General features: G+C 35.8%; 1 protein-coding gene across 1 annotated transcript in view; it reads left to right on the top strand.

The window, feature by feature from the left end:
- The window catches only part of KLHL4 (kelch-like family member 4), a 40,796-nt gene extending 13,940 nt beyond the window's left edge, over nt 1-26,856 (top strand). Inside the window, exons 2-11 of the mRNA XM_010152222.1 lie at nt 6,590-6,763; nt 7,523-7,659; nt 10,562-10,758; nt 14,407-14,619; nt 15,706-15,892; nt 18,906-19,130; nt 21,002-21,164; nt 24,042-24,254; nt 25,860-26,031; nt 26,738-26,856. Of these exons, the coding sequence (XP_010150524.1) occupies nt 6,590-6,763; nt 7,523-7,659; nt 10,562-10,758; nt 14,407-14,619; nt 15,706-15,892; nt 18,906-19,130; nt 21,002-21,164; nt 24,042-24,254; nt 25,860-26,031; nt 26,738-26,797 (1,741 nt within the window). The 3' untranslated portion in view covers nt 26,798-26,856. The remainder of the gene's footprint in view (nt 1-6,589; nt 6,764-7,522; nt 7,660-10,561; nt 10,759-14,406; nt 14,620-15,705; nt 15,893-18,905; nt 19,131-21,001; nt 21,165-24,041; nt 24,255-25,859; nt 26,032-26,737) is intronic.
- The last annotated feature ends 946 nt before the right edge of the window (nt 26,857-27,802 follow it).

The raw sequence follows: 27,802 nt of genomic DNA, 5'->3' as shown, positions 1-27,802 counted from the left end.
GAAAATTATGAGCTTTTGGTTGCTATAATAATAATAACTGCAGGTCCTAATCATCACTTGTGTAAATAACATCATAGCTAATGTTTTCAGTTTCTATGAAGTTGCTGCTTCCTACGTCAGTATTTAACCTAATATTTTCTAATCAAACTTCCAAGTCAGTTCAAAAACATCTATTGAAGGAAGTCCGGGTCACTGCAAGCAAGGCCACAGAGGCCAGTCGAAGTCAGTTCATGCCCTTTCCCAACCTCTCATTCTGATTTAAGAGAAGTGATAGCCAGTTGATTCCTAATTTTAATGTCTCTTGAAATTTGTGAATGGGTCTGCAATAAATAGCTGAGCAACTGTCCAATCTGAGCCCCAAAACTCAGCAACAAAACCTTACAGGCAGTGACTCTTGGATAGGCATTTATATAATGGTGAAATCTTTAAAGGTTTGTCTTGAGCAGTTGAAGAATAACCATTCACACAGTGCAACTAAAGAAGAGCTGGACCAGATCTTACTGTGCACAGAGCAATAAGTTACAGAAACCATTTACTATGTACACAGGAACATCCCATTTCTTAATTATCTGTTTACAGCAAATTTTACGCATAAAACCCTACTGTAGAAACAAAATACCAATAAAGGAATGCATGAAACTTTCAAGGAACTGTCTTCGCAGTAGCAAAATATCAATAACTCAGGGAGTATGCATGCTAAGAACAATCTGCATTGCAGTGAGCCAGGAAAATAATTTTATAATTAACCTCCTCTGTCAAAAAAAAAAAAAAATTACAAAAAAAAAAATCTTACTGGGAAGAGTGTTTGGATTTACCTCTCTTTGTAATGTGAAATCATGATGTGGCCAGAGCTGACACCAGCATAAAGGGGTGTAGAGTGCTCAAGGGCTCTGCAGGTTGGTGGGAGCCTCTGGTTTCCAGCAGAATTACCACACCAACTGCATGCTTTCTTTTCATAAGACAATTCACAATATTCTAATCCAAATTCATCCTGATATGAATCTTAGTGGCATTCATCTGTATATTATCATGTCTGGGGGAAAACCAAAAGCGAAAACAGCTGCAGTACTTTGCGTGGTATGCTGAAGCTCCTGTGTTTAATGATATGCACACTTGTAATCCCAAATGGGAAAAGTTATTTTAGCTAATGCCTACTGAGGAAAGTAGTAGGTTTAAGTTAATATTAGCAATAATAAAAAAGTTTCAAGAGCTCCAAGCTCTAAAGGAATTTTCAGTATGAACTTTCAATTTAGATAGAAGTCAGCAGCCTCTCCATTAACTTAAATAATTATAAATTTCCACTGCTTATTTCTTTGTATGTTACATAATTTTCTGTCATTGTTACTACCTCATGTTAACATGTTAATGTACCTCATGTTAATGTTTCTCAGCAGTCACCACCACAAGCTTTTTACCCATACTCTAAAATCTTCAACACTATCTTTAGCTGTTGTGTTTACAAAGAATAAATAATAAAGGAGAAAATGTCAGTAGAAATTTACAGGCAGAGGTTGGGACAGTTACTGACGAGGCATAATTATATCAGCAGGCAATTAGTACAGGTGCATCAACTTTATCATTATTTTATCTGTGTTCAGAAATGGCTTCCTAACTGAAATACCTTTATTATTTCTCAGCCAACTGATGTTATGATGTTTATCTCTAACAGATGGTACGGTCCTATGATTTGACCTAGGAAAACAGCATCTCTCAGTCTCCAGCCCCACGACACTGCACAACAGACAAAGGGTCAGAGCTCAAACAGCTGCATGAGAGAGACTGCCTGTGTGTGGGGCCTGACTGCAGTTTTCTTGAATAAGCAGAAACAAATGAGAGAAAAAAGGATGAGTTGCATTGTAAATATTGCTGCACAAACAACCTGAACTGATGACGTTGCAGCTTTGTCTCATGCCTTGTCACCACTAAAGCACATACAGTGCACCCCAGAGCTGTAGTCACATTGATGTTTTCAGCTTTGATAAAGTCCTTCGGGTATCTAATGTCTCTAACTGGTAACCAGTTTGCTGCTGATGGTTGGTATGATTTACAATGCAGAGGTGAGCTGATCCAGAATCAAAAATCTGTAAGGGAAACTGATAACTGGACTGTTGCTTGACTAAACTGAATTTCACATATATTATAACACATTAATAAGGTACATTCAACAAATACCCAAAAGAGAAGTGGTCATCATAAAACCATAAATAATAGCCTTATCACGAACAACACATTAAAATGCTGCATTTCATCACCTGGTTTTCATAGAATCAGAATAATTTAGGTTGAAAAAAACCTTTAAGATCACCAAGTCCAATTGTTAACCTAGTACATACTGCCACATGAAGTATTATGCTTCTAAGCTTCCTTATAATCTGGTTTACTTTCTGGTTTTTGGTCATAGGCACACTTAATAAGGCTCTTTGAGAACATACTGAATGTTAAAAAAGACATAAGAAATAAATTGCATGCATGTTTTATCTTGTTCTAATTAAAAAATGAGGAAAATTTATATAAATATATACAAATTTATATAAGTATGTAAAGGAATGTATCCCTTATATACTGATTAATGTAGAATGCTGTGCTGATTAACGAAGAGTACTTCAAGTAGGCAGAAAATAATTTTAATGTAATTCAGAAATTTAAATAATTGCAGGTCTGAAATGAGCCACAAAATTCATCACATTAATTCTCCTGACCAAAGAAAAGATTTTTACCTCCACAACACCATTTCTGAGTTACAGCTTGTCTGGGGACCAGTACAATCTAGCTGTTACCTCAACTGTTCTTTCCTAGCCTGTGTTTCATTCAGGTAATTACTCCCACGCAAGCGTGAGCAGGTCTTTCAAAAGTAAAAATTTGCCTAAAGTTAAAAATAGACAAAGGAAAAATGTCTCTCTGAATTTAAATTCTGTACCAAAAAAGTTTGTGACTTGCTATAATATATCAAAGTAAAAATTAAACCTTATTTCTATCTTATGCTTGTCTGAAATAAAAGTATGGAGTGGTATCAGAGGCAGAATTTGCCTGGAATGCATTCAGAACATCGTCTGCCTTTGAAAGTGAATCCCTGATAAATTTTCAAGAGTAGTTATACAAGCTGTTCATATCTCTTATATTTATTACACTTAAAACATGCCATTCTAGCTCGATTTTGTCAGAAGTCATGTAAAAGTCAAGATGATTTCTGACATGTAATATAAGCTTTGTTATCTTGTCAAAAAAAAAAGTAATGACATGATTCATTCTGAGCAGCCATGCTGTCTGGTATTTATCTCCTTCTTATCATCTAGATGCTTAATGCTCTTTGATTATTCAAGTTTTCAGTTTATATTGCCTGTTTCAAAATTTCACGTTGCTTCTTTTTAAAAATGGTGCCATATTTTCACTATACTTCACAAATCCTTACCGGAAAATTCTGAAACAACTTCACTTGGATCTCTGCACAAGATGAAATTCATAGAGCTCAGCTGGTATAGAATCATTTAAATATAGATTTATCTCTGCTCTCCCTAGGTCAGTACATGTAATAATCCATTATTGCTAACGGTGTTAACACAACTCAGCATCCTAGTGAACACTAATGCAAAGATGACATTAAGTAATTTAGGTTTCTGGTTCTTCAGAACAGTTCACTGATAATTTTCCTTTCTGATTGAGTGGAAAACTAATTCCTTGACCATCACAGTGCTAATGCACTTTCGGAAACTTTTCTTACTGAATATCCAGGTTTTGTTTGTCCAAGCTTGTACATATTTTATAGAAAACAGATATTTCCCCATCATCTAGATGCATCCTTTCTGGGTAGATTCATGTGAACCTGAGTTCTCTAAATGTGTTGTTCCCAACACATTACCCCATACCACACAAAACAAGATGTGACAGGTAGACATACACATACTTTTGCAGACAGCTTGCCTACCTTTGTACCACAACCCACAGTATCCCCTGTTATAATTCAACATAAAGGCATCAGACTCAAGGATATTTTTACTAATTTCTTCCTTCAAGGTACTTTAATCTCTGCTTTCCTTAGTTCACTGATCCCTAGTACCTGAAGGTCAATATTTAAATTCTCTGTAGTGATAGTCATACACTAGGCAAAATATACAAACATTTCTCTTTGAATTTAATTTCTCCCTTCCATAACATACTATAGTTACCATTTTAAATCACCTCCTGAAGGTAAAGCAGAAATTATAATATTAATATTAACAAAAATCAATGGAACATTATTTTTTGCTTCCAGTACTTTTCAGTCTCTATAGACCCTTGTCTTTGAAATAATTAATTATGTTAATGGTATTTCTGCTGTGGTTAAAGGTCACTCTAAACCCATGTGAAAACAGTACACAGGACTGAAGGCAATTACCAGACTTTAAGTCCCCTTGTAAATATTTTCTCTATAAATGATTGGTCTACCCTCAAATATGTACAAACTATGGGAAATTATTTATTTCAAGAAACTATCTGTGCTTTTGCAATAGGGATGGTTGAGTATTATTTTAATTGATTTCTGCAAGCATCAAGGGTAAGTGCAATAATAATACAAACAAATACAACACTTAGAGTGGATATAATGAATCTGGCAACAGATATTTTGAAAAAATAATTTTCTCAAAAACATTAAAGAATGTTTAGGAGGTAATTGGCAAACATGAACGTTACAGAGTAGGAATTTGGCATCGAGTAGCTGATGCAAAACTAATGAGCATATAATCCAATTTTGCGGCTTCTTCATTTTCAATGAAGCATTGAAGGAAAACAAATAAAAAAGTATAGTCATTAAACTCACTGAAACAAATTAATTTTTTTAAGTTGTAAACTACAAAGGATACACATTATAGGCGAACTTGATTTGCCCCTTTTTCTTAAAAAAAAAAAAAAAGAAGAAAGTACCTTTTAAATTGTAAAAAGCTTCAAAAGGAAACTAGAGAGTTAATTACACTGATTTGGTACGACTTAATATGTTTGCAATTAGTAGTCTAATTTAAGGTTGCCTAGACAGAAACACGTGTGCACATAGAGTGCACACAGAGAGTGTGCCTGAGGAGTTCAGATGCATCAGGTGTGCTGTTTCTCAGGTGACCTAGACATATACCTGAGGGTGACATACCTCAGTCATACCAGAAGAATGTGTCTCTGCAGACTGTAAATGATGTCACATGTCCAGTGAGTCTGGCAGGGCAAGGCCTGAACAAATTTGTTGAAGTCTGATGCATACTAACTTTCTTGTATTGCAGAAGGAACAGAAAATTTGTGTCTCAATTCCATATTACATTATAAATTGATTTTTAATTATTCCCCATGAATTCTGATTAGCTATCTCATGAGATAGGATCTTTGAAAACGTGTGCTCTATCTTACCTATTTCTGATAACATTACTGATTCAACCTGATTTACACATTTTTATTTCTATATTTTCTAAACTATATGTTCAATTGTGAACGTCATCCACTATTCTGCTAAATTTTATACGTTAAGTTCACTAAGAGATTTTATTTCTCCTAATCATTTATGAATATGCATTAACAGTATCAAAGATAAACAGTAAATTTAGTCAACCAGCTGCCATTATTTCCTAGCAGGGGTTGGAAATTTAAATCACACATGATTTACATGTTAATAATATATTATATTAAACTGAGAAAAAGTTTTTCAAAAGAACTCTTTAACTAAAATAGTGTTGAAGATTGTGGCATTTAAAGATATGTGATATACACATATGTCAACAAATGCATTCCTATTTTACTAAAAACTGATGAATATAAAAATAAACATTTTCAAAGAAAATATCAAAATGGCATTTCAATCTGCAGCATAATCCATATAAAAAAGGTAGTAAGGAATGATGTCTTAAAAACCCCAGTGAAATAAGAATTGTTTTTATAGTTTTTATGAGTATTTATAAGTGGAACAGCTAACAGAATTCTGGAGTGGGAGGAATATATTTATAGCGTACGTTTCGATGAAAAGGCAGAGAAACTAGCTTGTCTATTACTTGCATTCAGATTCTAAATGCGATGTAATGTACTGATTTCATCAGCTTTTAGTTCGGTAATGTGTTAAGAATTATATGGTCCTTGTCAAATTGTCTTCTGATTCATTCCCATTTAGTTATGCAATTTAATGTACAAAATATGAAATAAAACCTAAAGACATGTAATATCCAAAATTTCATACCACAAAATATTTTAGCTATTAGTATCCAAGGCAAACAGGTTTGGTTTTTATGTATATTGTTTGTGAATGATCTGGAGGCTGTATTTATCATGTCAATGCTGGGCAAACAGTGCATCATTGACACAAAAGTGATAGGAAGTAGAAAACTCAGTAGCACCACCTACTATAGTTAAGTGTAGCTAACTAGAGTTTATGTGCAGCCTTATAAATGAAAACTTGCAGAAGCCAAACAGAAAAACATGGAAGAAGGTATAGTAAGACCAGGTTCATAAGAGCTTTAAAATATCTGCATATAGTGTATAATATATATAATATTTTTGTAATGCCATTGGAACAAAAATTATATGAAGAGTGCGATCAGAGTTTACAAGGTTAAACTCATCACACTGCCTCTTTCCTTTGCAGGCTGTCAACGACCAGCAGCTCACTGCTTGGAATGAACACCAATGGCTCAGATGAGTATTTCCAGTCTACAAACCATGCAGAGCAAACTTTCCGCAAAATGGAAAATTATCTGCAGCAGAAGCAGCTTTGTGATGTTCTTCTCCTAGTTGGTGACCAAAAGATTCCAGCTCACAGGTACATTTCCCAGTATTGTTTACATGGCTTCAAAGCTTAAAATTGCCAAATTAGAGCAATTTTTCCATAACCTGCTTGGTTATCATAGAATGGTTTGGGCTGGAAGGGACCTTAAAGCCCATCTAGTTCCAACCCCCTGCCATGGGCAGGGACACCTTCCACTAGACCAGGTTGCTCCAAGCTTCATCCAGCCTGGCCTTGAACAATTCCAGGGATGGGGCATCCACTGCTTCCCTGGGCAACCTTTTCCAGTGCTTCACCATCCTCTCTGGGAAGAACTTCTTCCTGACGTCCAATACAAATCTCCCCACTTTCAATTTAAACCCATTACCTCGTCCTATCACTACAGGCCCTTGTGTGTCTCCCCCCAGTCATTATGAATGAACAATTACTATAATTAGGATATTGACTAACTATGGAATAAAAGGATGTGATCAAGGTTTTATATTGATTATTTCAAATAAAATGAAATTCAAATATGGACTACTGATATTGTCTATCTTGCCTTCTTGCTGTTGTCAAACTATAGCGAAAACCATGAAGAAAATCTGCTCAAACAGATGCTCACTATGGGAGAAAATGAAATTACTAGTTACTCTTTTAACTTTTTTATTGCTCAATGCCATAAGATTTGAAACCTATGCTGAAGATGTTGTTTCTATTGTACACACAATTAATCATATAAAAATACCGAATTTCATATTTGCTGTTGAGATCATGAAGTAATTTGCAGTCCTCCTAAAATGCTTCTATTTCAAGGTTGGTTCTCAGTGCGGTGTCTGATTATTTTGCTGCAATGTTTACTAATGATGTACGTGAAGCAAAACAAGAGGAGATCAAGATGGAGGGAGTAGACCCTGATGCACTGAAAGCTTTGGTGCGCTATGCCTACACAGGTAATTCTCCTACATTACCCACATCATTGTTGTAAAGGAAGATAAAATCTATTCAATGCATACATAATTGTTGCCTCTTCTGTTTCATATCAGTACATAAATACATGCATAAATCATTCATAGGTGATGTAAACCTTTCTCTAGCAAGGATGAAAATAAATATTGCTGATTATATAACAATTTATTCTAGAAAATATGCAGCAAAGTTAACATATGAATTTGTCTCCTACTAGATACAAATTATTTTTAGGCATTTTAATGAGAGAATATTTTGCTTGTTGCCTAACTTCATATCGACACAGAAGAGTGTACTCTTCTCTCTCTCCTCAGTAACTATAGAAATGGTCTGCCAGGGGTGCCAGTTATTTTGGCTCACTCGAGGCTCATGAATAGGAATAATCAAAGGAAAACAGGAATATGATCACACCCACGAGTAGAGCAACTTTTATCGTGAGAAAGTGCTGCCATATTCTGAAAAAGGTTACTTACGTTCTCTTGAAAAAATAGAGATTTTATCTTAATGAAATGAAATATTTTAATGCGCTTTCTATATATATTTTCATTGTTTTCTCCCATTTTCAACATTTACCCTTGTATTGCTAGATCTGAAACGATTGAACCAAATAGCCCAAAAGGCCAAATCAGAGACCTGTGAAATGTCTTTCATCTGCTCTGTAGTGAACAGGGAAAAATGCTGTAGAACATGACCACTATGTTGGTATATATTACAGTTAGAAACATCCAGACCATTCAAACCCGTGCAGATTCTGGTAGTCTGCACTTTCTGCTATTTGGCAAGCCCCTCAATGCAGATGGCAGCTAATCCAGCCAGAAAGGTAAAAGGGAAACTCTTTTCCCCCTACCAAGCTGTGCAGTTCTGTGACAAAAAAAAAAAAAAAAGCCCAAATCTCAAAGGGATAAAATTTCTCTCCAGGAAGTGAAAACACTTAGCTGACCACAACAACAACTTTCTGAATTTATGAACATTTGCTCATAAACTGATCCATCCCCTCAGCTAACAGCTATTGTCAAAACCATTTGCTAGATCCTTGTCATTTGATGTCCCACACAGGACATAATTGTTTGCTTTTGAATGGAATAATGCAAATTCGATGCTGAGTCAGAAAGGTTGGAAGATGTATCAAAGGTATCTTGATATTTTCATAGTATTTTAAAAGGACTTAGAATACATTTTTTAAAAAGTAAAACAAAGACACTGTCATATTCACCATGTTGGCATTAGCATAAATGTAAAAAAAGGAGACTTCTTCACTTGCTAGGTCAGGCACTTCATAAATCTGGACTGTTGCATAAAGAGAGAAATCTCGAGAAGGTCAAGCAATCTGCAACCCCAATCAGAAACATACGTTTCTATACACGAAATAGACCCCATTTCTGGGCACAAACAAAGGGGTAAATACAAGCGGCGAGAGGGAATGCTGCACAACATGTATAATGCATCACATTCAGTGATGTGACACTGAATTAGCATACGTTACCTGAGGAAACAGATTAGTACAAGTGCAAAGAAGCTGGGTGGTAGGCTGCTGATTATCCACATATATCTCAAAATCGTCCCACTTGATTAAATTTCACCTCCTTTAGTTTTCTTAATGCAAACCATACAAAAGAACACATATAAGACTACAAAAGCAAACACCAGACTATGAAATAGTGTGTTTGTTTGTGAAATCAGGATTCCCTCTTTGCTTTGAGACATTATATTGCAATCTTTATTCACGAGAACATGTACCAATTTTGTTATATACATTCAGTAACTACACTGCGTTGTACTGTGAAACCCAAACATTGCCCTATTCTGCACCCTGCCAGCCCTTCCTCATTTCTTACAGAAGTTGGAAGGTATTATTTAACTTACAAAACAAGGGACATCAGGAAGAGATGGGGTTGTGCTAAGGTAAGACTGCTGAAGACTGTTATGGAAAACTAAATTTTCCCACTGCCTCTGTCATAAGTTTTCATGTGATAACAACCAGGCCTCTAAACTGAGTGCTACTTTTTTCCTAGATAATGAAATATAACTATGACTTTCACAGATGAGAGATATAACTTTCAGAATTGTTTACACATTCTACTGAAATAAATCAGAAGTGAACCTTGGACAAAAAACCAAATTTCCATTCTGAGTATAATTTTCACTGTAATCTCTCAATACCACCCTTCTCCCTGCGTTAAATGGAGATGGTGTAAATCATGCTTTCACAGAATAAGCTGGAAAATAAACTAATGTTTCTAAGACAATTGGATGTTGTAATGATGAATGGAAAATGCAGTCAAAAAAAAAAAAGCATAGTTCTTTTTTTCAGAACAGGATGTAAGTGCTGTGTATCAGCTAGGGAATTGAGCCATCCACTGATGAACAAGAATTGAAGAATCTTAAATTAACACCTTCCAGTCTATCTAAGAACCTAAGAAAATTCTCACATCATGGAATAATTTGATTAAAAACTGTAATGCACAAGTAAATGATGGAGTTTCAGGTTTCCTGCACGCAGTGCTGGCATATCCTAGTTTGGATACTGAAGTTCTTGTGTGTAATATAAACTTATGATATATTTATTTTTATGAATGAATATATGAATTTTAGGAAAGATTTTTCTTTAATCACATTTTTTTTTTAGGCATAATCAGATCTAATACTGTTAAAGCTCCAATAAAAATATTCCAATTATTGTATTAAAAATACACCAAATCCATTAAGACTGTTAAAACATGTTTAGAAAATCCTTCAGCAAGAAAGGAAAGTGAATTTGTGAATCATGAGACATTTCAAAATCTTTCAGAGGAGAAAAATTCAGGAGTGGGAAGCTTTCAGTTAATAAAAATGCAAAGAATATGACTGAAAACTCTTTTTTTTCCTCCCTATATGCAAACTGCACAGGTATTCTAGAGTTAAAGGAAGACACTATAGAAAGTTTGCTAGCTGCTGCTTGTCTTCTCCAGCTATCCCAGGTTATTGAGGTATGCTGCAACTTCCTCATGAAGCAGCTCCATCCTTCCAACTGCCTGGGGATCCGCTCTTTTGGAGATGCTCAGGGCTGCACAGAGCTCCTGAAGGTGGCACACACATACACTATGGTAAGATGGACAACGTAACTGCTTTGCAGTTATAATGTTAAGAGAAAATGTGAACACCCTCCTGAAAAACCCATGGTCTTTGGTGAAGCAGGGCCAGCTGAACTCCCTCAGGGCTGCTGCTCTCCCCAGGACTGCTGCAGCAGCTCTGCTCTTCCTACGCTGGCAGGGTCAGGTCTGTAAAGTCCCTGACACAGGGATATCTCTGCCCAACTCAGTCTCCAAAAGGGATATTTAAGAGCTGTGACTGCTACAGAGGCATTGGAAGGAGGGAAAATCATGGTCAGAAAAACAAATATTCAGTTCTGTTGTTTCCTGTTTCAGAGTTTCGCTTTGTAGAAAGACGTACTTATTGAACTTAAATTTGCAGTGCGATTGATATGTATTTCTTCCAAAAAATGTAATAGGGCTTTAACATGGCTAATGTCAAGGGGCAAATAACACAAAGAAAATTCTAAAGCTGATTTTAAGGTGAGGCACCCATAAAAAGAGCCAAAATAAAGAATGGAAAAGATTTGGAGTGCTAAAAAAGAAGAACATCCCTAACTGGAGCATAATCCTCCTCTGGCTTAAAGCAAGAAATGAATATTCAGAGCGTGGGAAAGGGAGAAGCAAGATAGCTTGCTGTGAAATGAAATCAAGGGATAAATATTCAGGGCAACAAGATACGCTATAGCAACTTTAAACACAAAAAGAATAGCAACTGCTACGGCTAAATAGATATAAAAAGAAGCACTTGTTAGGAGACACATGGCAGCTTTATCCTTGAAATATTAGTGTTGTATGTCAAAACCAGTTTAGAGTCTTCATAATGCTGAGAGCATTCCAGCAAGAGACTGTACACTTCCACATGCTGAAATAAATGAGAGTGGCATGTGCAGATTGAGGGCACTGGTTGTGCTCCTTCCTGTCATACTAATGAATGGTGTGTTTAGCAACAATATAGATTCCTTTTATATTTTAAAGTTTGAAAAAGGGCATTTAAGATAGAGGTTCACACAGCCTCTATAAAATAGTGTTGTCCTTGTTGCTCCACACCATTTTATACCCTGCCAAAATCATAACTTCCCCCTCCACTGTGACATATGATTTTATGGTGTTATACAATAAGAGAGCTTTTTTTTTTTAACCATTTGAATCCTCGATTCTTCCCCAGGAGTGAGACTTTTACTAATTTTTAAAACTGTGTGTCACAGACATGACAGTTGGGTCTTTAAGAACACTGCCTAATGTGAAGGATCATGATGAATCTGAGACTCAGCAGTGCTGTGCACAGAGGCTTTACACTATGTCTTCCTGAAAATAACCATGAGCATTTCCACCTTTAAAACCACCTCCTGTATCTTGCATGCAACACAGAATGAGAATGTTGCCATGACAGAGAACCTTGCGTGTCATGAAACCACCTACCACCGACAATTTAGAGACAGAAGAGAAAAAATACACACCTCTTTAAAATAACCTTAAATAAAGCTCTATTTTAAACTGTTGAAGTGATATTAAAAAAAAAAAACAAAACAACTGTGGAGAATTAGGGATGAAAACAATGCATACATACACGTGTTGTGCAAGAGGATAAATAAAACATTCTGAGTATTTCATGCTAACCTTAACCACTTGGAAATATGTAGCTTAAGGGAAAGACTATAAAGTTGCACTGTAAATACAGAGACTGTTCAAATGAACTAGTAGTATTTAAACTTTTTCAGAAGATAATCAGCTATAAACATCATATCCATGCAATAAAAACAGACACAATGGAGACCCTCCCTTTCAATTACTTCAGTCATTGATGCAAAGTATTAACAGTTTCCTGCTGGGTATCTTTTCGTGCAGATAGAGCTTGTTCTGATAAACATCTTGTGCTATATTTGTAACTAAATGTGGTCTGGCCTTCCTGTTTCTATTCTCTGAATGTCACAAAATATTAAAGCAGGATACGGATAACAGAGCAAAGTTAACATCTCCTTTAATCACTGATACCTCTATATTTACATCCTTCATACTCTTGAAAAGAGTTACAGAAAGCTAAGAAACTACTGAAAACAAATAATACAAATATCAGTTACTTTCATCTGCCTTCAGTCGGGTTCCCAATTAAGATATATTACTTCCAGGAACATAAATGGAAATTAATATTTCACATGCAGACATTAATTCCTACATGCATTTCTTTGCAAGTAGCAGAGTGTTGTGGTTTAATCCCAACCAGCAACTCAGTACCACACAGCCGCTTGCTCGGCCCTCCCTGTGGGGGAGGAGAATCAGAGGAAAAGACAAGGAAACTGTGGGTTGAGTTACAAAATATCTAATAATTGAAAAGAAAAGAAATAAAATAATGACACTAATAATACTAACAATACTAATATTACTACTACTGATACGTAATGAAAGTAAAACAAATGATACAACTGCTCAGCACCCGCCAACCGAGGCTCCACCTGTCCCTGAGTAGCAAGAGCCAGAGAGAAAGATTGTACCAGAGCGAGTCCCAACAAGCAAGAGAGAGCAGCCTAGAGAGAGAGAGACCACCCCCCAATTTATATACTGAGCATGAGATTTTATGGAATTAAATGCTTCTTTGGTCAGTTTGGTCAGCTATCTGGGCTGTGACCCTCCCAGCTTCTTATAGAGAAGCAGTTGGACACACAGATACAAGAAACTGATAAAGCCCTTGACTTGCTATAAACATTACTTAGCAACAACTGAAAACATGAGTGTGTTATTAATAATCTTCTCAGCATAAATCCGAAACACAGCCTCACGCTAGCTACTGTGAAGAAAATTAACTCTGTCTCAACTAAAACCAGCACACACAGAAAACCCATCTCTCTCAACAAAATTTCTTTTTTCCTTGGGAATCAGCACAAACAAGCATACTTAACATATTTCAATATCAGTTCTACTATTGTTGTAACTCAACTGTACTCTCTCTCTATATATATTTTTAATAATTATTTGAAAGGTTCTAGGGATTTAATATTTGTGGCTATTCCTGGAGCTGATAGGTTTTATCATAGCAATAGCTGAAAGTCTGAGACCCCTTGGTTGGAACTTCTGCAATTTTCAATTGCCCAAAAGGTACTGTTAGGAAAGTGAGTTTAATTTCCCTTCTTATATTTTGTGCTACTAAGAGTGGAGACATACAGTGAACACCTGGCACAATTTGTTGCAAACGGATTGGAAGGTTTAAATATAATTTGCTTAAACTTTTGAATCAGACTGTAACACAAGTTCCACTGTTCATTTGAATGCCCACTTTGCATTATATTGTCACATACATGCACATTATATCGTCAAATTGTGTTTCTGTTAAACTGAAGTTTTAAGACCACACTGATAGACAAAACTTCCAGAGGCAAATTCTTAAGACAAGAAATACTGACAAGAAGCCTGACAAACACATGTGTAAGCGTGACAGTGTGAAGATGAGCATTATTCATTTCTGAAAGAATAAAACAGCGAAGAGCAACCAAAATCTCAATTAAATTATAGAAGGAGATTCAGTGATCTGCAGGATCTATATATATTGCATTTCCCTATGCTGTAGAACAGGAATGAAATATACGCAAAACCTACATTATCTAACAAAATGTTATTTCAAAGTGTGAAAATCGTCAGCGCCTTGAATTTTTTTTTTTTTCTTTTTAGGAACACTTCACAGAAGTAATAAAAAACCAGGAATTTCTTTTGCTCCCTGCCAATGAAATTGCAAAGCTCTTGTCTAGCGATGACATCAATGTTCCAGATGAAGAAGCCATATTCCAGGCGTTAATGATGTGGGTGAGGCACGATTTGCAAAACCGGCAACGAGATTTAGGAATGCTTCTGTCTTATATCAGACTGCCTCTACTTCCACCCCAGGTAGGAATGTGAAGGGCTTGATTGCTTCAAGCAACATTTAGACAGAGAAAAGAATTCTGTGGAAAGGTTCTGGTTTTGACTGCCATTTTTAATGTTGGGGTTTTTTTGTTTGTTTGTTTTCAGCGAGTGTTCTTCCCCTCCCCCTGCCTTTTTAAAAAAATTGTATAGTAGATATATTCATCATTTGTAAACACAGATAAAAAAACCCCCTCAAAATGCCAGTGTCATTCCTAGGCTCAGAATTACCTCTATAAAAACCTCAATCTAATGGTATTATAAAAGTATATTGTTTCTTTGTTAGGTAGCAAGGGTAGTAGTTTTCTTCTTGTAACACAGCAACTTAGATACCATACAAAGATATTTACGTAGATTCACCAAACTGAAGGACAGCTAAGGCACAATACCTATTTCTTTATGGCCATAAAAAACAGACAAAACCATAGATAATAGATAAACTCTAGATAATTTCTGCCTATTCTTAGGATGTTACTTGTCTTTTAAGACTTGAAAGGGACATTTCATCTAATAAGTTCCAGTTCTGGACATACTGTGTTATAGTGAGCTGACACTGTTTTACCTGTGTCCTAAAGAATCAGTACATCTCATCAGAAAGGCTTATAGGAATTATCAAGACTGTCAGGACACTACAGCCACTTTATGGATGTCTTTGACTGAAGCTGCAAATATTCAACTTTGGATTAAGCATCAAAGTAATATATACATTTAATTGATTTCAGTATTTATTTAGTCTAATACTCACAGAGATATCCAGCACTGTGTGTTAGATTTGCTTATACTCACATGGAAAAGAGTTTTTCATTCAGAGAGTGCAGTACTACATTTCCAATTTTAAAGTTTTCTAAAGGTTAAAAGGTAGTTTTCAGAAAAAATAAAGCAAAGACATTATACTTAAAGACTATTTTTCCCACCTTTATATCGTTTTGCTTGCATTATACCAGAGTTTCCAGCAAAGGTTGGGAGGTGAACGGAAAATGAGGTTTTGTAGCTCCATACACTTTAATTACTAAAGTACATAAATTGTCATGATTTAGATATATGTAAAGATCCTCACTTTTCATTTTTTAGTTACTAGCCGACCTAGAAAATAGTCCAATGTTTGCAGATGACCTAGAGTGTCAGAAACTTCTTATGGAGGCTATGAAGTACCATCTTCTACCAGAAAGGCGGTCAATGATGCAGAGTCCTCGAACTAAGCCTAGAAAATCTACAGTGGGTGCACTTTATGCTGTAGGAGGTATGGATGCCACTAAAGGTAAGTTCAGAAATTAATTCCATTATATTAATTAATTGTATTACAGATGCCCAGAGAATATATGACAATTGTTTCTGTTAGGGAAATAGCTATTTAGGGATGAAAAAGAGGAAAAAAATAATCACAGAACACAAACCTATGTGCTAGATGTTCTTCTTGCAACAAATCTATGTTTGTAAATGATGTACGTACATCTTGAAGTGCAAACTAAAGAAGTTTGATTCAGATGGTGATTTTAAAAATTAATCCTTGTAAGAATTTGTGTATATAATTTGACTGTACAAATCAGAAGAAAACATTAGTATTCAAAATATTTCATGTTGTTTAATATTGGTTTAGATCCCTGTGCTGTGTTTTTCAATAAAAGTTAGATGGCATGAAAATTTTTTAAAGAATAGGAAAATATAAACCAAAAAGCATTACTGAACTATAGAGAACTCTTAGCTAAAGTTTATCAATCCTTACAATAAAACTTCACATGGAAAGACTTGCACTTTTCCATGAGTGCAACAGTATGTGCAGCTTTGTTTCAGGGCTCCATACAGTTATTTTTCAGGTTTGTAGTTGAAAGATAAATGTTATAAATGTATTCCAGTTTTTATTTGATTTTCACAACTGCAATCAGCTTACAGCTTTACACATTACACTATTCTCCTTAGTAGACACTATATTAAATCATTTTCTACAGGAACCATAACTTCAAACCCACAGCTTGGAGCCAAAGAGCTATAATTAGTTTAAAGTCTAGCGACTTGCTAAACAGTATTACTTTTAGCTGTGTGAGTTCACTTCTAATAGAATCACAAAGAAGCTAATCCATTTCATAGTTTGCAAAAGGTGCTGATGACTGATTTTTCCTATATGAGAGATCTTTCAGTGCTACCTTACTATCTTTATGCAATCAATTCAAGTGCAAAATAGACATTCATCAGCATCACATCATGAAAACCCTCATTCCGAGGACAATTTAGCACAATGAAGTTAAACTGCAGCAATTAAAACAGTTTCATTAGTGACACTTATTATTTATGAATTATGTAAAACAACAAAGAATCCAAGGTGATCCTTAAACTAACTTCTACCAAAGTAAGAATAAAAATAATGTTTTTTTCTCAGTAAAGGTTATGCAAAGAAAGGGCTATTTCAGTCAACATCTGCACTTCCTGTTGGTGCCTCTTTTACTTATTAACCTGGAAGAAAGCCAATTGTTTGAACTTTTGCCTTTTGATGGTTGGAAGAACAGCACTTCCTCTCCTCCCTGCTGTCCTCTACAGCCCTGACTCATACTTGAGCCTGAGCTGGATTGTAAGATAAAGGAAACGGCACCTAAGAGGCTGTGATGCACTGGAAGAACAGCTCTGAGAAGAGAGTTAACTACCACCTCTGGCAATAATACGCTTTCTGTGATAAAGAAAACTCTCAGGGAATGCCAGGTTTGGCTTTGCGCTTATCTCAGGTGGTATATGAAGTCAAATCTCAACTTCAAATGATCAAAAGAAGATCAAAGAGCTAGTTTGGGACTGGTATTTTGAAATATGTGAACGCACCTAAATCACATTGAATTTCAAAACCTACCTTCCAGTCTCTGTAAAAATTACAGCCTACAGGGTATGTATGAACACACTGTATACCTTAATGTATTTTACCTATTTTTTAGTGAGTGTGTGAGATATTTCTTTTGAAGCCGAGAACTCTGGGGCACTTGCATATTAGCATAGAATAAATGAGAAGAATCAAGGCAAAGAAGAGCAAACAGACTACCAAAATGGAAAGAGAAGTCAAAGAAATCCAGTTGCTCAGAATAAGACAGGAAAAGGGGAAAAGTAGAATTTCTTTCTTTTATTGCAGATGGATCTGGTAGTTTCTTTCACAGCCTAAGCATCTGGAAAAGGAGGAGAGGAGAGAAAAGATATTCCGAGATAAGCTCTTCTTTCACTAAATTTATTCAGTATAGAAGATGAGCTCTAACAGGTCTCTAAAACGAATGCTATCTTTCTTTTCTGCTTTATTGCATGGTGTTTTGCTGCTGTAACTCAGTCCTTAGCCACTCAATGCCTATTGTAATTCTCAAAATACTACTTCTCTAGTCTCAAAATCCAGTCAAGGAACAGGCAGATCAGCTGTTTTTCTTGTCTAGTTGCCTTTAGCTGAACTGAAGCTGAGCTCCAGGGTGCAGTGTGCGTGCAATTGCCTCTTCTACCTTGGTTGTTGCTCAGCCATCTCCCCGCTGTGCTAAATCAGCTCTCAAAGGAGCAATTACAGCTGCCGAGTGACTGACAGGAGCCAATGCGTGGAAAAGTGTCAGTTTTGAATAGCAGAGTGCTGGGGCCTTACGAACTGTTGCAGTAAAAACATTACTAGAAATTCAGTGACCTGAAAAAATTGAAAATACAGATGATATATTACAGCAGACAAGTAGCTATTGCAAGGCTGCTGCAGAGGTGAAGCTCGGGAGAGCTATCGGTGGGCACCAAGTGTGTACTCACACACAAGTCAATCTTCTGCCTGACTCCATCATAAAAAGGAAAATATCCTATTCATGAAGATGCAGGTCCAAGGCCTAAGACAGATTGACACTTGGATACATTTTTGAGTTTTGATATCAATAATGGTTTAAACACAAACATGGTTAAAGACTACATAGTTGTGAGGTACCATATTCATAAGGAATATAAAAAAAATAAAACAAAACGCTATAGAAACCTACCCTCATGGTATTTAAATGAGTGACAGGTTTAACTTATCTCCAAAATTTTCAGTATTGAAAAATTTCTCACATTTAATCCTGCATCTTCTTTCTCCGGTTTATTCTCATAGATTTGACAATCATGTATGTATGCAATTAATGCAGCTTTCTCACTACATTCACGTTTTGTAACTGAAGTTCTCAGGAAGTCACAGTAAAATCCACGCACACAATTTCGATGTTTTATGATTTAATCATGTTTTGTGTTGTACTGACTGCTGGGTACTGACCGGTTCATGGCTGCCTCAATGCTTATGCTTTTAACAGGTACCACTACAATTGAAAAATATGACCTTAGAACTAACAGTTGGATACAGATTGGTACTATGAATGGTAGACGATTACAGTTCGGAGTGGCAGTAATTGACAACAAGCTCTACATCGTGGGAGGAAGAGATGGACTGAAAACTTCTAATATTGTTGAATGCTTCAACCCTATCACCAAAGCTTGGACTATAATGCCTCCTATGTCAACACACAGACATGGCCTAGGTAAGAGGTGCTCACTCTTTGTAAATACATTGCATCACATACCAATGAATTTTGATTGACAAAAGCCCTGTTGACATAGCTTTGCAAAGCATTTAAGAACAGGTGGCAATATTGGTAGAAGATATTTTTCAAAAGCAGAGTCTCCTACTGTCATAATTTCATGACAGTGTTATTTATTAGTATTCACCTAACTTGCACTGGTCTTCGAGAGTTAATTTTGCTTTTAGAAAATTCCAAAATATATGCAAGATAGAAAATAATCAACTCTTCATCCAATTTAGCAGTCAAGAGATATCTTTGCAATACAATAACAATATGATTTTTTTTTTAAATTATGACTTAAATTAAGCCCATAGGTACCAAACACCTCTGAAAATCAGATCAGAGAATTACCCACACTGAAGAAAACATTGTGAGAAATAAGTACACCTTCACTAATTTTTATGTTTTAATTATAAGAAGTTTTACAGAGCTCAGCCATGGCTTAGTATCTATGGGTCTTTACTGCGCAATAATCCTTAATATGATTCACAGTGAATAAATAGTATGAATGTGAAATCTCGAATCTATAAAAAATAAGGATAAATTTACAGCTGAGGAGACTGTAAGGAAAGGAATATGATGATTTCTGAATTATTTATATTTCACAGTTCTTATGAACAAAACTGGCTTCTCTTAACTTTACAGAAACAGATATTGCTTGAAATCATTGGTAAGCTCAAATAACATGGACTGTTTTTATTCTACTGAATAATAGAAATGGATTGATCCAGAATCATTCAGTAAAACCTTGTGGCCTACACCACCTTCTCCACTGTAGGGTTCTTACCAGCTAGTCTGTCAAATTTATAAAAACAAATACTAGTAGATAACAAAGAGAAAGAAAACAAAACAGATTAAATAATTCTCATTGAAGATTTTATAATAACCACTTGTAGGGGCATAATTCTACCCAATAAATAGCTCACAGCTGTAAATTTGAGTGCGCAAAGTTAGCTTTGTATCTGTTCATCAGCCTGGTTTGCAAAGCTGCCTTAGACTTATAGCTCCTATAAGCTTCAGTGTGATTTTATGGAGAGTTAGCACTTTTGAAAAAATCAGGCCATATATATTTAGGCATGAAAAGACAGATTTAGAAAACTTTCAAGCAGTCAGATTCAAACGTTTTGCCATACCTAACAAAGGAAGCAAACAGCAGCTCCTCAAAGTAGAGGCACCAAAGCTCTTCTCTCTGGAGGACAATGACACAGGATATGTCCACACAGAGCTTTGCAGATACAGCCAATTTCACTGTCCTGTGCCTCAAGAACAACAGATACAAGAGCTGACGCTTTTATCCAAAAGCATGTTGCCCTTACGGGCATTAAAATGTTATGGTACTTCAGCTACTAAGGACAGCCAGCTAACCACCCACTCAGGCTTCATACTGGCAGGACTACAGAGCCTCAGCTGGCTCAGAATAATGATAGGTGGTTGGTTTGGGCATATTTTTCATTGCCTGGCTCAACCTTTGCCTTTCTTTGTAGAACACTGTAGACTAGCATTGTTTCTAATTTTTCTCATTAAGGGGCTCAAATTTGTTTCAGAACAATGTCAGGAGAAGTGGAAGAGAGAAAAATCCAAGAAGAGAATACCAGAACTAAAGCAGATTTCCCCTAATCTTTTAGCAGAAGACAATGTTTATTCTGAAAACTGCTGTATATGAAGCATTTTATTTGTTTATTCTGCCAAATAACAAGGCAGCTTTTAGATAGTTTAATAGCAGCTGAAATTGCTTATCTGCGTATAGGGAATTGAAGCATAAAGTTAACACACCACTGGTCACTTTAATTATTAGATATTGTAATTTGTCCCTAATTCTATCTTTTAAGGAGTAGCAATGCTTGAAGGACCAATGTATGCTGTTGGTGGCCATGATGGATGGAGTTACCTTAATACTGTGGAAAGATGGGACCCACAGGCACGGCAATGGAATTATGTTGCTAGCATGTCAACCCCTAGAAGCACCGTAGGGGTTGCAGCATTAAATAGCAAGTATGTCAACAGGAAAAACTCTCTTTGGTTTTTCATTTACTTCCTTCATTGGAAATACAGTTTCTTAAATTTTCTTTACAATCTCATAGCAAATGATCACCCCAAGAAAACAAAGAGAAAATATATACAAAAATAAGAAAGGAAGGCTTTTCCTCTGTCGTGTGGTAAATTGTTTTCAAACTTGCAGTCATGTTTTAAACATATTTCATCCCTTTCAAGTTATAGCAATTTGAAAATGTCATTACATATATATCAGAATATTAGCTAGAATATAACTTACGGAGATATAAGAACAGCTACTTTAAAAAAACACTGCAAGTTTATGTTTATATCTTAAAACCACTGTCTCTAAGGAAGAATCATTTGAAAGAATGTGTACCAGAACAAAGTCATTCCTCTGTCATTCCACACCTCCTGCGTGCGTCTACAAATTTAACATACAAGTTCACAGTCAAGAATTTTTAAAAGCTTAAAAGTATATGGTGTGTCAATGAAAGGAGGACAAGTTTAATAATTAGGTACGGAATAAACAGTCTTCTGTAATTCTTACCCTACCCAGATTTATTCTGCCTTTCATCCACTGCTTATATATACTGAGATCATGTGTTCACTGTACCTTAGTTTTCATAACAAGATTTTCAAAACTTATTTAAATATCCTCCTAAGACACTAAAGCTACTCAAGCATTTTTACATGGGAAATAACACACGCATAAATCTACTGTGTAACCTGTAGTGAAGAGTACGTTACACCTTGCTGTACATTCCTATCTGAAAGTAGCTCTGTTTCGGCCTGAGGAAGAACAATTCATAAAATAATGCCCTACAGAATTCTCTTTTCCTTCTTCAGCAACGTAGTCTGGTGCTGAAAACACAAAAGTCTTGTAAAAGGCCCCAGGTTATGTTGGAGAGCATAGCTTGAGCTAACTTTCCTTCTTATTTAAAACTGTGGAAAGCTCTTAGCAATTACAGTTTGTAGGGACTGGGAATGTTAGAGTCGTGGGCAGACAATTTCATTTACCCTGAAACTTTAACACTGTCTTCCCTGTTCACTTCTCAAATGCCAGGGAAGTGAAGGATAAAGAGCAGGATCAAAGATGTCAACAAACGGATATTTGCAAATGCAGAACTTCATCACTTATAAGTTCAGGTTTTACATTCAAACATGGCATGATTTTAATCATTAAGTCAAAAGTCCAGAGAAGCAGAACTGCTGTTCAAGTCCCTGTTGTATCTCAGAGGAAATGTTCTCAGCATAAACTTCACCAGAAACTCCTGTTGGTACCTTCCACAGTGACATGCAGGAAACCACTTTGTCAAAGAGGAAATCCAGCCTGATCCTGACTCTGTTCTCAGTCACTCCTGATACAAGCTGTCTCCAGCCAGGCTTAAGTCACGTCTGTTAGTCTAGTGATGTAATTTCTGGCATACCAGGGGAAGCCGAGATCAAATGTCCATCATTCAATGCTACTGCTGCGGTCTAACCAAGCAGAATGCTTCTCCTTTTCCTGTTTTCCTAAGTCATGCCATTTTTTTTCTATTCAACCACACCAGAAAAGGCTTTAAGTTGCTGCGAAGCAACACTTTTTGACCAATAAATGATCTATTGAAAACATCAGTCAATAGTGGTATATTTGTTCTTTTTGTCAGAAAATGGGAAACTCTACCACGTTTCTAGACTAGTTACGGAAAACAAAAAGCCCCAACCAATCTGTATATACAGTGATTTCCTCCCTCTGTGAAAGCTGTGTAAACAAGTAGTCTGTTTCTAATGGCATGATGTGAAAAGAAAACACATCAAACCTTCAAGCAACAAACTGCAGAACCAAACTGGTCTGTCTTCCATTCACAAATGTTTGAAGAGAGAGATAGAAATTTTGTATTATTCTAACAGTGGTCAAGAATTTTCTAGATAAATTATACATCAGAGTCGTCTAAAATTTTTTCCAGTCATTGGAGAAAAACAGACGCTTCTCAAGCAAAATTCAACTGATCGGTCTGAGGTGACACTCTGAACACGTCCATGTGTTCCCTAGGTGCCTAATTAGTTGCATTAATTAAATTCAAGTTCATGGCAGTAAATAATAGCCAAGATTTGAAAGGACCTGAGCAATTGGCACAATCACCATCTAAACACATCTGCTATTACTCCCAGTATGCATACTGTCATAGTCTAGTAGCATGCAAGTTAGCTTGAAATGCAAAAGAAATCCAGGCTGTGTAAAATCCATTGACAAAAGGCACGAACCCCCCATGCTTCTTAATGTGAATTTCCACCATTTCCTCTTACATCTTGTCCCAGCATCAGCTGGTTTAAATTTCCAGTTGTTTCCTAAGTGTCTTTAGGCTGAACAGACAAGATGACATATTTGTATGGTAACTTCCATCCAGCAGATTTTCTTAAACACAAACATTGAGGAAAATATATTTAATATATTTTTTCATATACTTTTGATATGTAACAAGATTATTAAAGTTCTTTTACATATTTACAGTATAGGAAAAATGCTTAGTGTGATACTAAGATGTCCGTAAGCTTGTCATAAGGAATATTATCCATATGTTTCAAACATATGTAGCACCTTTCAATTAAATTTCAACTAGAGCATATATTTAAAAACGCTGACATGCATTTTAAGCTTAATTTTCCTATGTGACTGCTTGAAAATTTACACTGTAAATAAAGAGTAACTAACTTCATATAGCATGCAAAACCCTTTATGCAAAGAAAGTTCCAGAGCGTAGCTGTCAAATAAACAAATAATGTGCATAATGATAATTTTAAAGTGATCTGAATGAAGTCAACCAAATAAAATACCTATTAAAGTGAGAGACTAAAAGTTGACATTGTCTGCCTTTCTGTGGGTAATTATCCCAGACTGTATGCTGTTGGTGGACGAGATGGCAGCTCCTGCTTAAAATCAATGGAATGTTTTGATCCACACACAAACAAGTGGAGTATATGTGCTTCAATGTCCAAGAGAAGAGGTGGTGTTGGTGTTGCAACCTACAATGGGTTTTTATATGCTGTGGGAGGTCACGATGCACCTGCTTCCAACCACTGCTCTCGACTTTCCGATTGTGTAGAAAGGTAAGGAATTTTTTTTTTTACATTCCAGGAAGGAAATATAAAATAATTTATAGCAGCTAGGGAAATCTCTTCACAATTGGAAAGTTACGTTTGTAAAATATATTATGCTTTTTAAAATATTTTGAACAAAGTAACTGATTTCCTGTGCTCTTTTGGTTACAAAACAATTAACCCTCAGAAGAAAATTCCTCCCAGCTCCCCCTTCTATTTCAGCTGCCCAGGAACCAGGTAAAGAGAACAAGAAAAACAAATTCAGCATGTGAACCTTCTATTTCTCAAGTGACCAAACCCAGGTTTGGGCTACTTGTGTCATATATTGTAGGAACTAAATGTTGTTCAGCTCTGTCTTCCTCCAATAATTTGGCTCATATTGACTAAAAGGTTAAAAATATAATAAATATAGCACACTCAATGCAGTAGTCACCACACAGGTATTTTCTGATTGAGGAGACTGGTAGAAAGAGCCTTGTTTCTGTAAGAATCTGTATTGCTATAGGAAATTGAGCTAAAACATATGCTAAGGGTCTGATTTATCAAGCAAAAAAAAAAAAAAAGGTAAATATGCAACAAAGCAAACAACTTAAGCTTAAATCCACTTTAAAAATAAACAGCACATTAATACATTAGCCTAGTGATTTTGGTAACACACAACCGTAAGCAGTGAAATCCTGGCTTTATATCAATTTCTCAAAGTAATTACCTTTAAAAATGAAAATACTGTTTATCTGATCCTTATTTAATCCCATCGTGCATTCTCCACTGATGAGCACAGTTCTTAAGAAAATGCAAATTCTGGACATTTCTTTTTCAGAAACAGAATTATTGTGTGCTGAATGTTGCTTTGCCGCTGTGGTGGCATGTGGCACAATGTAGGAGGAGGAGAGAACACTTGAGCCCAGGGTGATAAGGGCACATTAGGAGTGGGGACAACCCCTCCGGCTGTTTAATGGGCTGTGGGTGTCCATTAACACCCTTGTGTCATTTGAGGACAAGAAAGGAAAACTGAGCAAGTATTCAGCTCCCTGTTGTGAATAACAATGGCTCAGTTTTGTTCGCAGTTCGATGGTGTAAAGCTGGAACTACGCTGGCATTCACTTGGATTTATATTGGAAATTGACCGAGTACTATTGGAAATAAAGTCAACATTCGCATAAAATACTGCCGTGCATTTTGTGTTACAAACTTTTATCAACTGTATGAGATATATAACTTGGTTTACAGTGAAATATTCTGAAAACATTAGTTCTGACAAGAAAGAGAAAACAAAAGTCCTTATGGAGAAAGAAAAAAGGATATATTGAAATTAACTTTGCTGAGTCAACTGACAACTATTCTATCATTCCCTAAGGCCTCATTTATACTTAAAATGCACTGATTGTTTAATCTGATAGAAATGGAGATTGTAATCAAAAAATAAAAATATGATCATTGATGTGCTTAAAGACCCCTCTAGTGGCTAAATTATTTGTTCACTGTACTCATAATTCTCTATACTATTTAATGGTGTAAAATGAAATACAATACAGGAGAAAATAAGCAAATATCAGGAATTTGGAATGTGTTCTTACAATGTATTTTTCTGATTTTTATCGTAAAACGTCCTAGGTATGATCCTAAAACAGATGCTTGGACAACAGTGGCCCCATTGAGTGTACCTCGGGATGCTGTGGGAATTTGTCCCCTTGGGGACAGATTATATGCTGTTGGGGGCTATGATGGCCATACGTATCTGGATACTGTGGAGTCCTATGATGCTCAAAATAACGAGTGGACAGAGGTAATAGGAAGAATTGCCTAATAAATAATAGGAATTACTCCTGTGGATAGGAAGAATTGTCTGAATAATGGACAAAAAGTGATTATATTGCAAATTTATATCACTGGTTGTGTGAAAAATGATATATTAGGATGCAATAATCCTGTAGTTGGGCTTGTATAGAACGTTGGTTGCCTCTCCTGTGAAATAACTGTATACGATTTTTCAGACTAAAGGGTGGAGGCTGTGCATGGGCAAGTGAGCCAAGTTGCACAAAGAATTTTGTGCTGGAAGTGCTTAAATTTGCCGTTGTTCACGCTGGCATGCCTTTGCCAGCAATGCCCTCTACTGGAGGCACCTTCAGGTTTTCATATTTATGACCATCACCATCGAGACTGAGAGGAAATGTTTAAAACTGTCTCAATCCTTTTGTAGTCACACAGCCTGCACTTTAGGAACAGAGGATATGAAGGTCTTTTTACCAAAGTTAAGAGCAGCGGCACCAGCCTACACTCCTGTAACTCTCAGCAGCTGCTAAAGTCTTTTCCCAAAAAGTCAAAACTCTTCTCAGAGCCCTCGTTTAATCTATTTTTTTAGCAGTGCAATTGTTTGAATAAACAAATTGCTTTTCCTTTAATCTGCAAATAATTTCTTGCAGACCTACCCATAAGAGTGTACTAAAAATGTTTCTTCTTTTTTTTTTTTTTCTTTTTTCCCCCTTTTTTAGGAAGTTCCTGTCAATATTGGAAGGGCTGGAGCATGTGTTGTTGTTGTGAAGTTGCCCTGAGGACTATAAATATTGCGAAACTTAACTGCGTGGAGTTTTGTTAAGACTAAGTCAGGAAAATGAGAAACACCTCGAGAAAGCAGTACAGACTTCTTAGCACTCCTCCATTATAGGGAATACTTATTTCCGCACCACCATGCTATTAGAGCACAAAAGTGTCTTCCTGCATTATAAAAATGTCAGAATTTTGCATAAGTGAATTATTTTATTATGCCTAATACATAAAAATTCAATAATATGTTTAAATGGTTCAGGTTTGTTACAAACGTGTCTGTTATTTATAAAATACAACAGTAAAGTGACAAACGGGTGTATAAGATTTCAGAAACTTTTTTCTTTTCTATGTTGGCAGTAATGCTAATGTTTGTAAGAAGAGCTTTTATATTTTAAGTAAATGAAAACGAATGAGAGAAACACCTTCAACAGAGAACTGCACAGATGGAAATAGTTGTCCATGAATATTACTGGCAACAGAATATTCTCTGCAGAAGTAACTTCGTTTCTATATTCAGAAATGAAGTTACTAAATTAACTTTAAAATCAAAACAGAGCATAGAATTTTGCTGCTGTTCAACCTCCAGCATTGACAGTACTGTGACAGAAGACCCATTTTTAGCAGCATATTAGATTGAATAGTGCAAGTTAAGAAATAGTAGGACTAAAGTATCTTTATGTCATTAAGTATGTGCCAAAAGAAAGATATCTCTTTTGTCAAAACACAGTGCTAATATAATTTGTAATCATTTTCACAGTGCATAGATACGTGATATTTTAATATGTGTCAGATTATTCATGGATTTGTCTTTGCCCACTAGCCATCTGTCAGTATGCGTTAAACTAATTTGACTATTCTTGGGATAATCACAATACATTAAAATTTTTTAAAAATCATATAATTAAATTCCTAGAATATAACTTACGAAATTCAATTTTTATATCATATTGATATGACAATCTTTGACCTCAGCTGAAGATTAGCAGCTTTCTCTCATGTACAGCAGAAAT

The sequence above is a fragment of the Eurypyga helias genome, unplaced genomic scaffold, assembly GCF_000690775.1.
Source record: "Eurypyga helias isolate BGI_N326 unplaced genomic scaffold, ASM69077v1 scaffold9265, whole genome shotgun sequence".
Taxonomy (NCBI): domain Eukaryota; kingdom Metazoa; phylum Chordata; class Aves; order Eurypygiformes; family Eurypygidae; genus Eurypyga; species Eurypyga helias.
The sequence above is the reverse complement of the archived record's forward strand: the minus strand, read 5'-3'. Positions and strand labels throughout refer to the sequence as shown.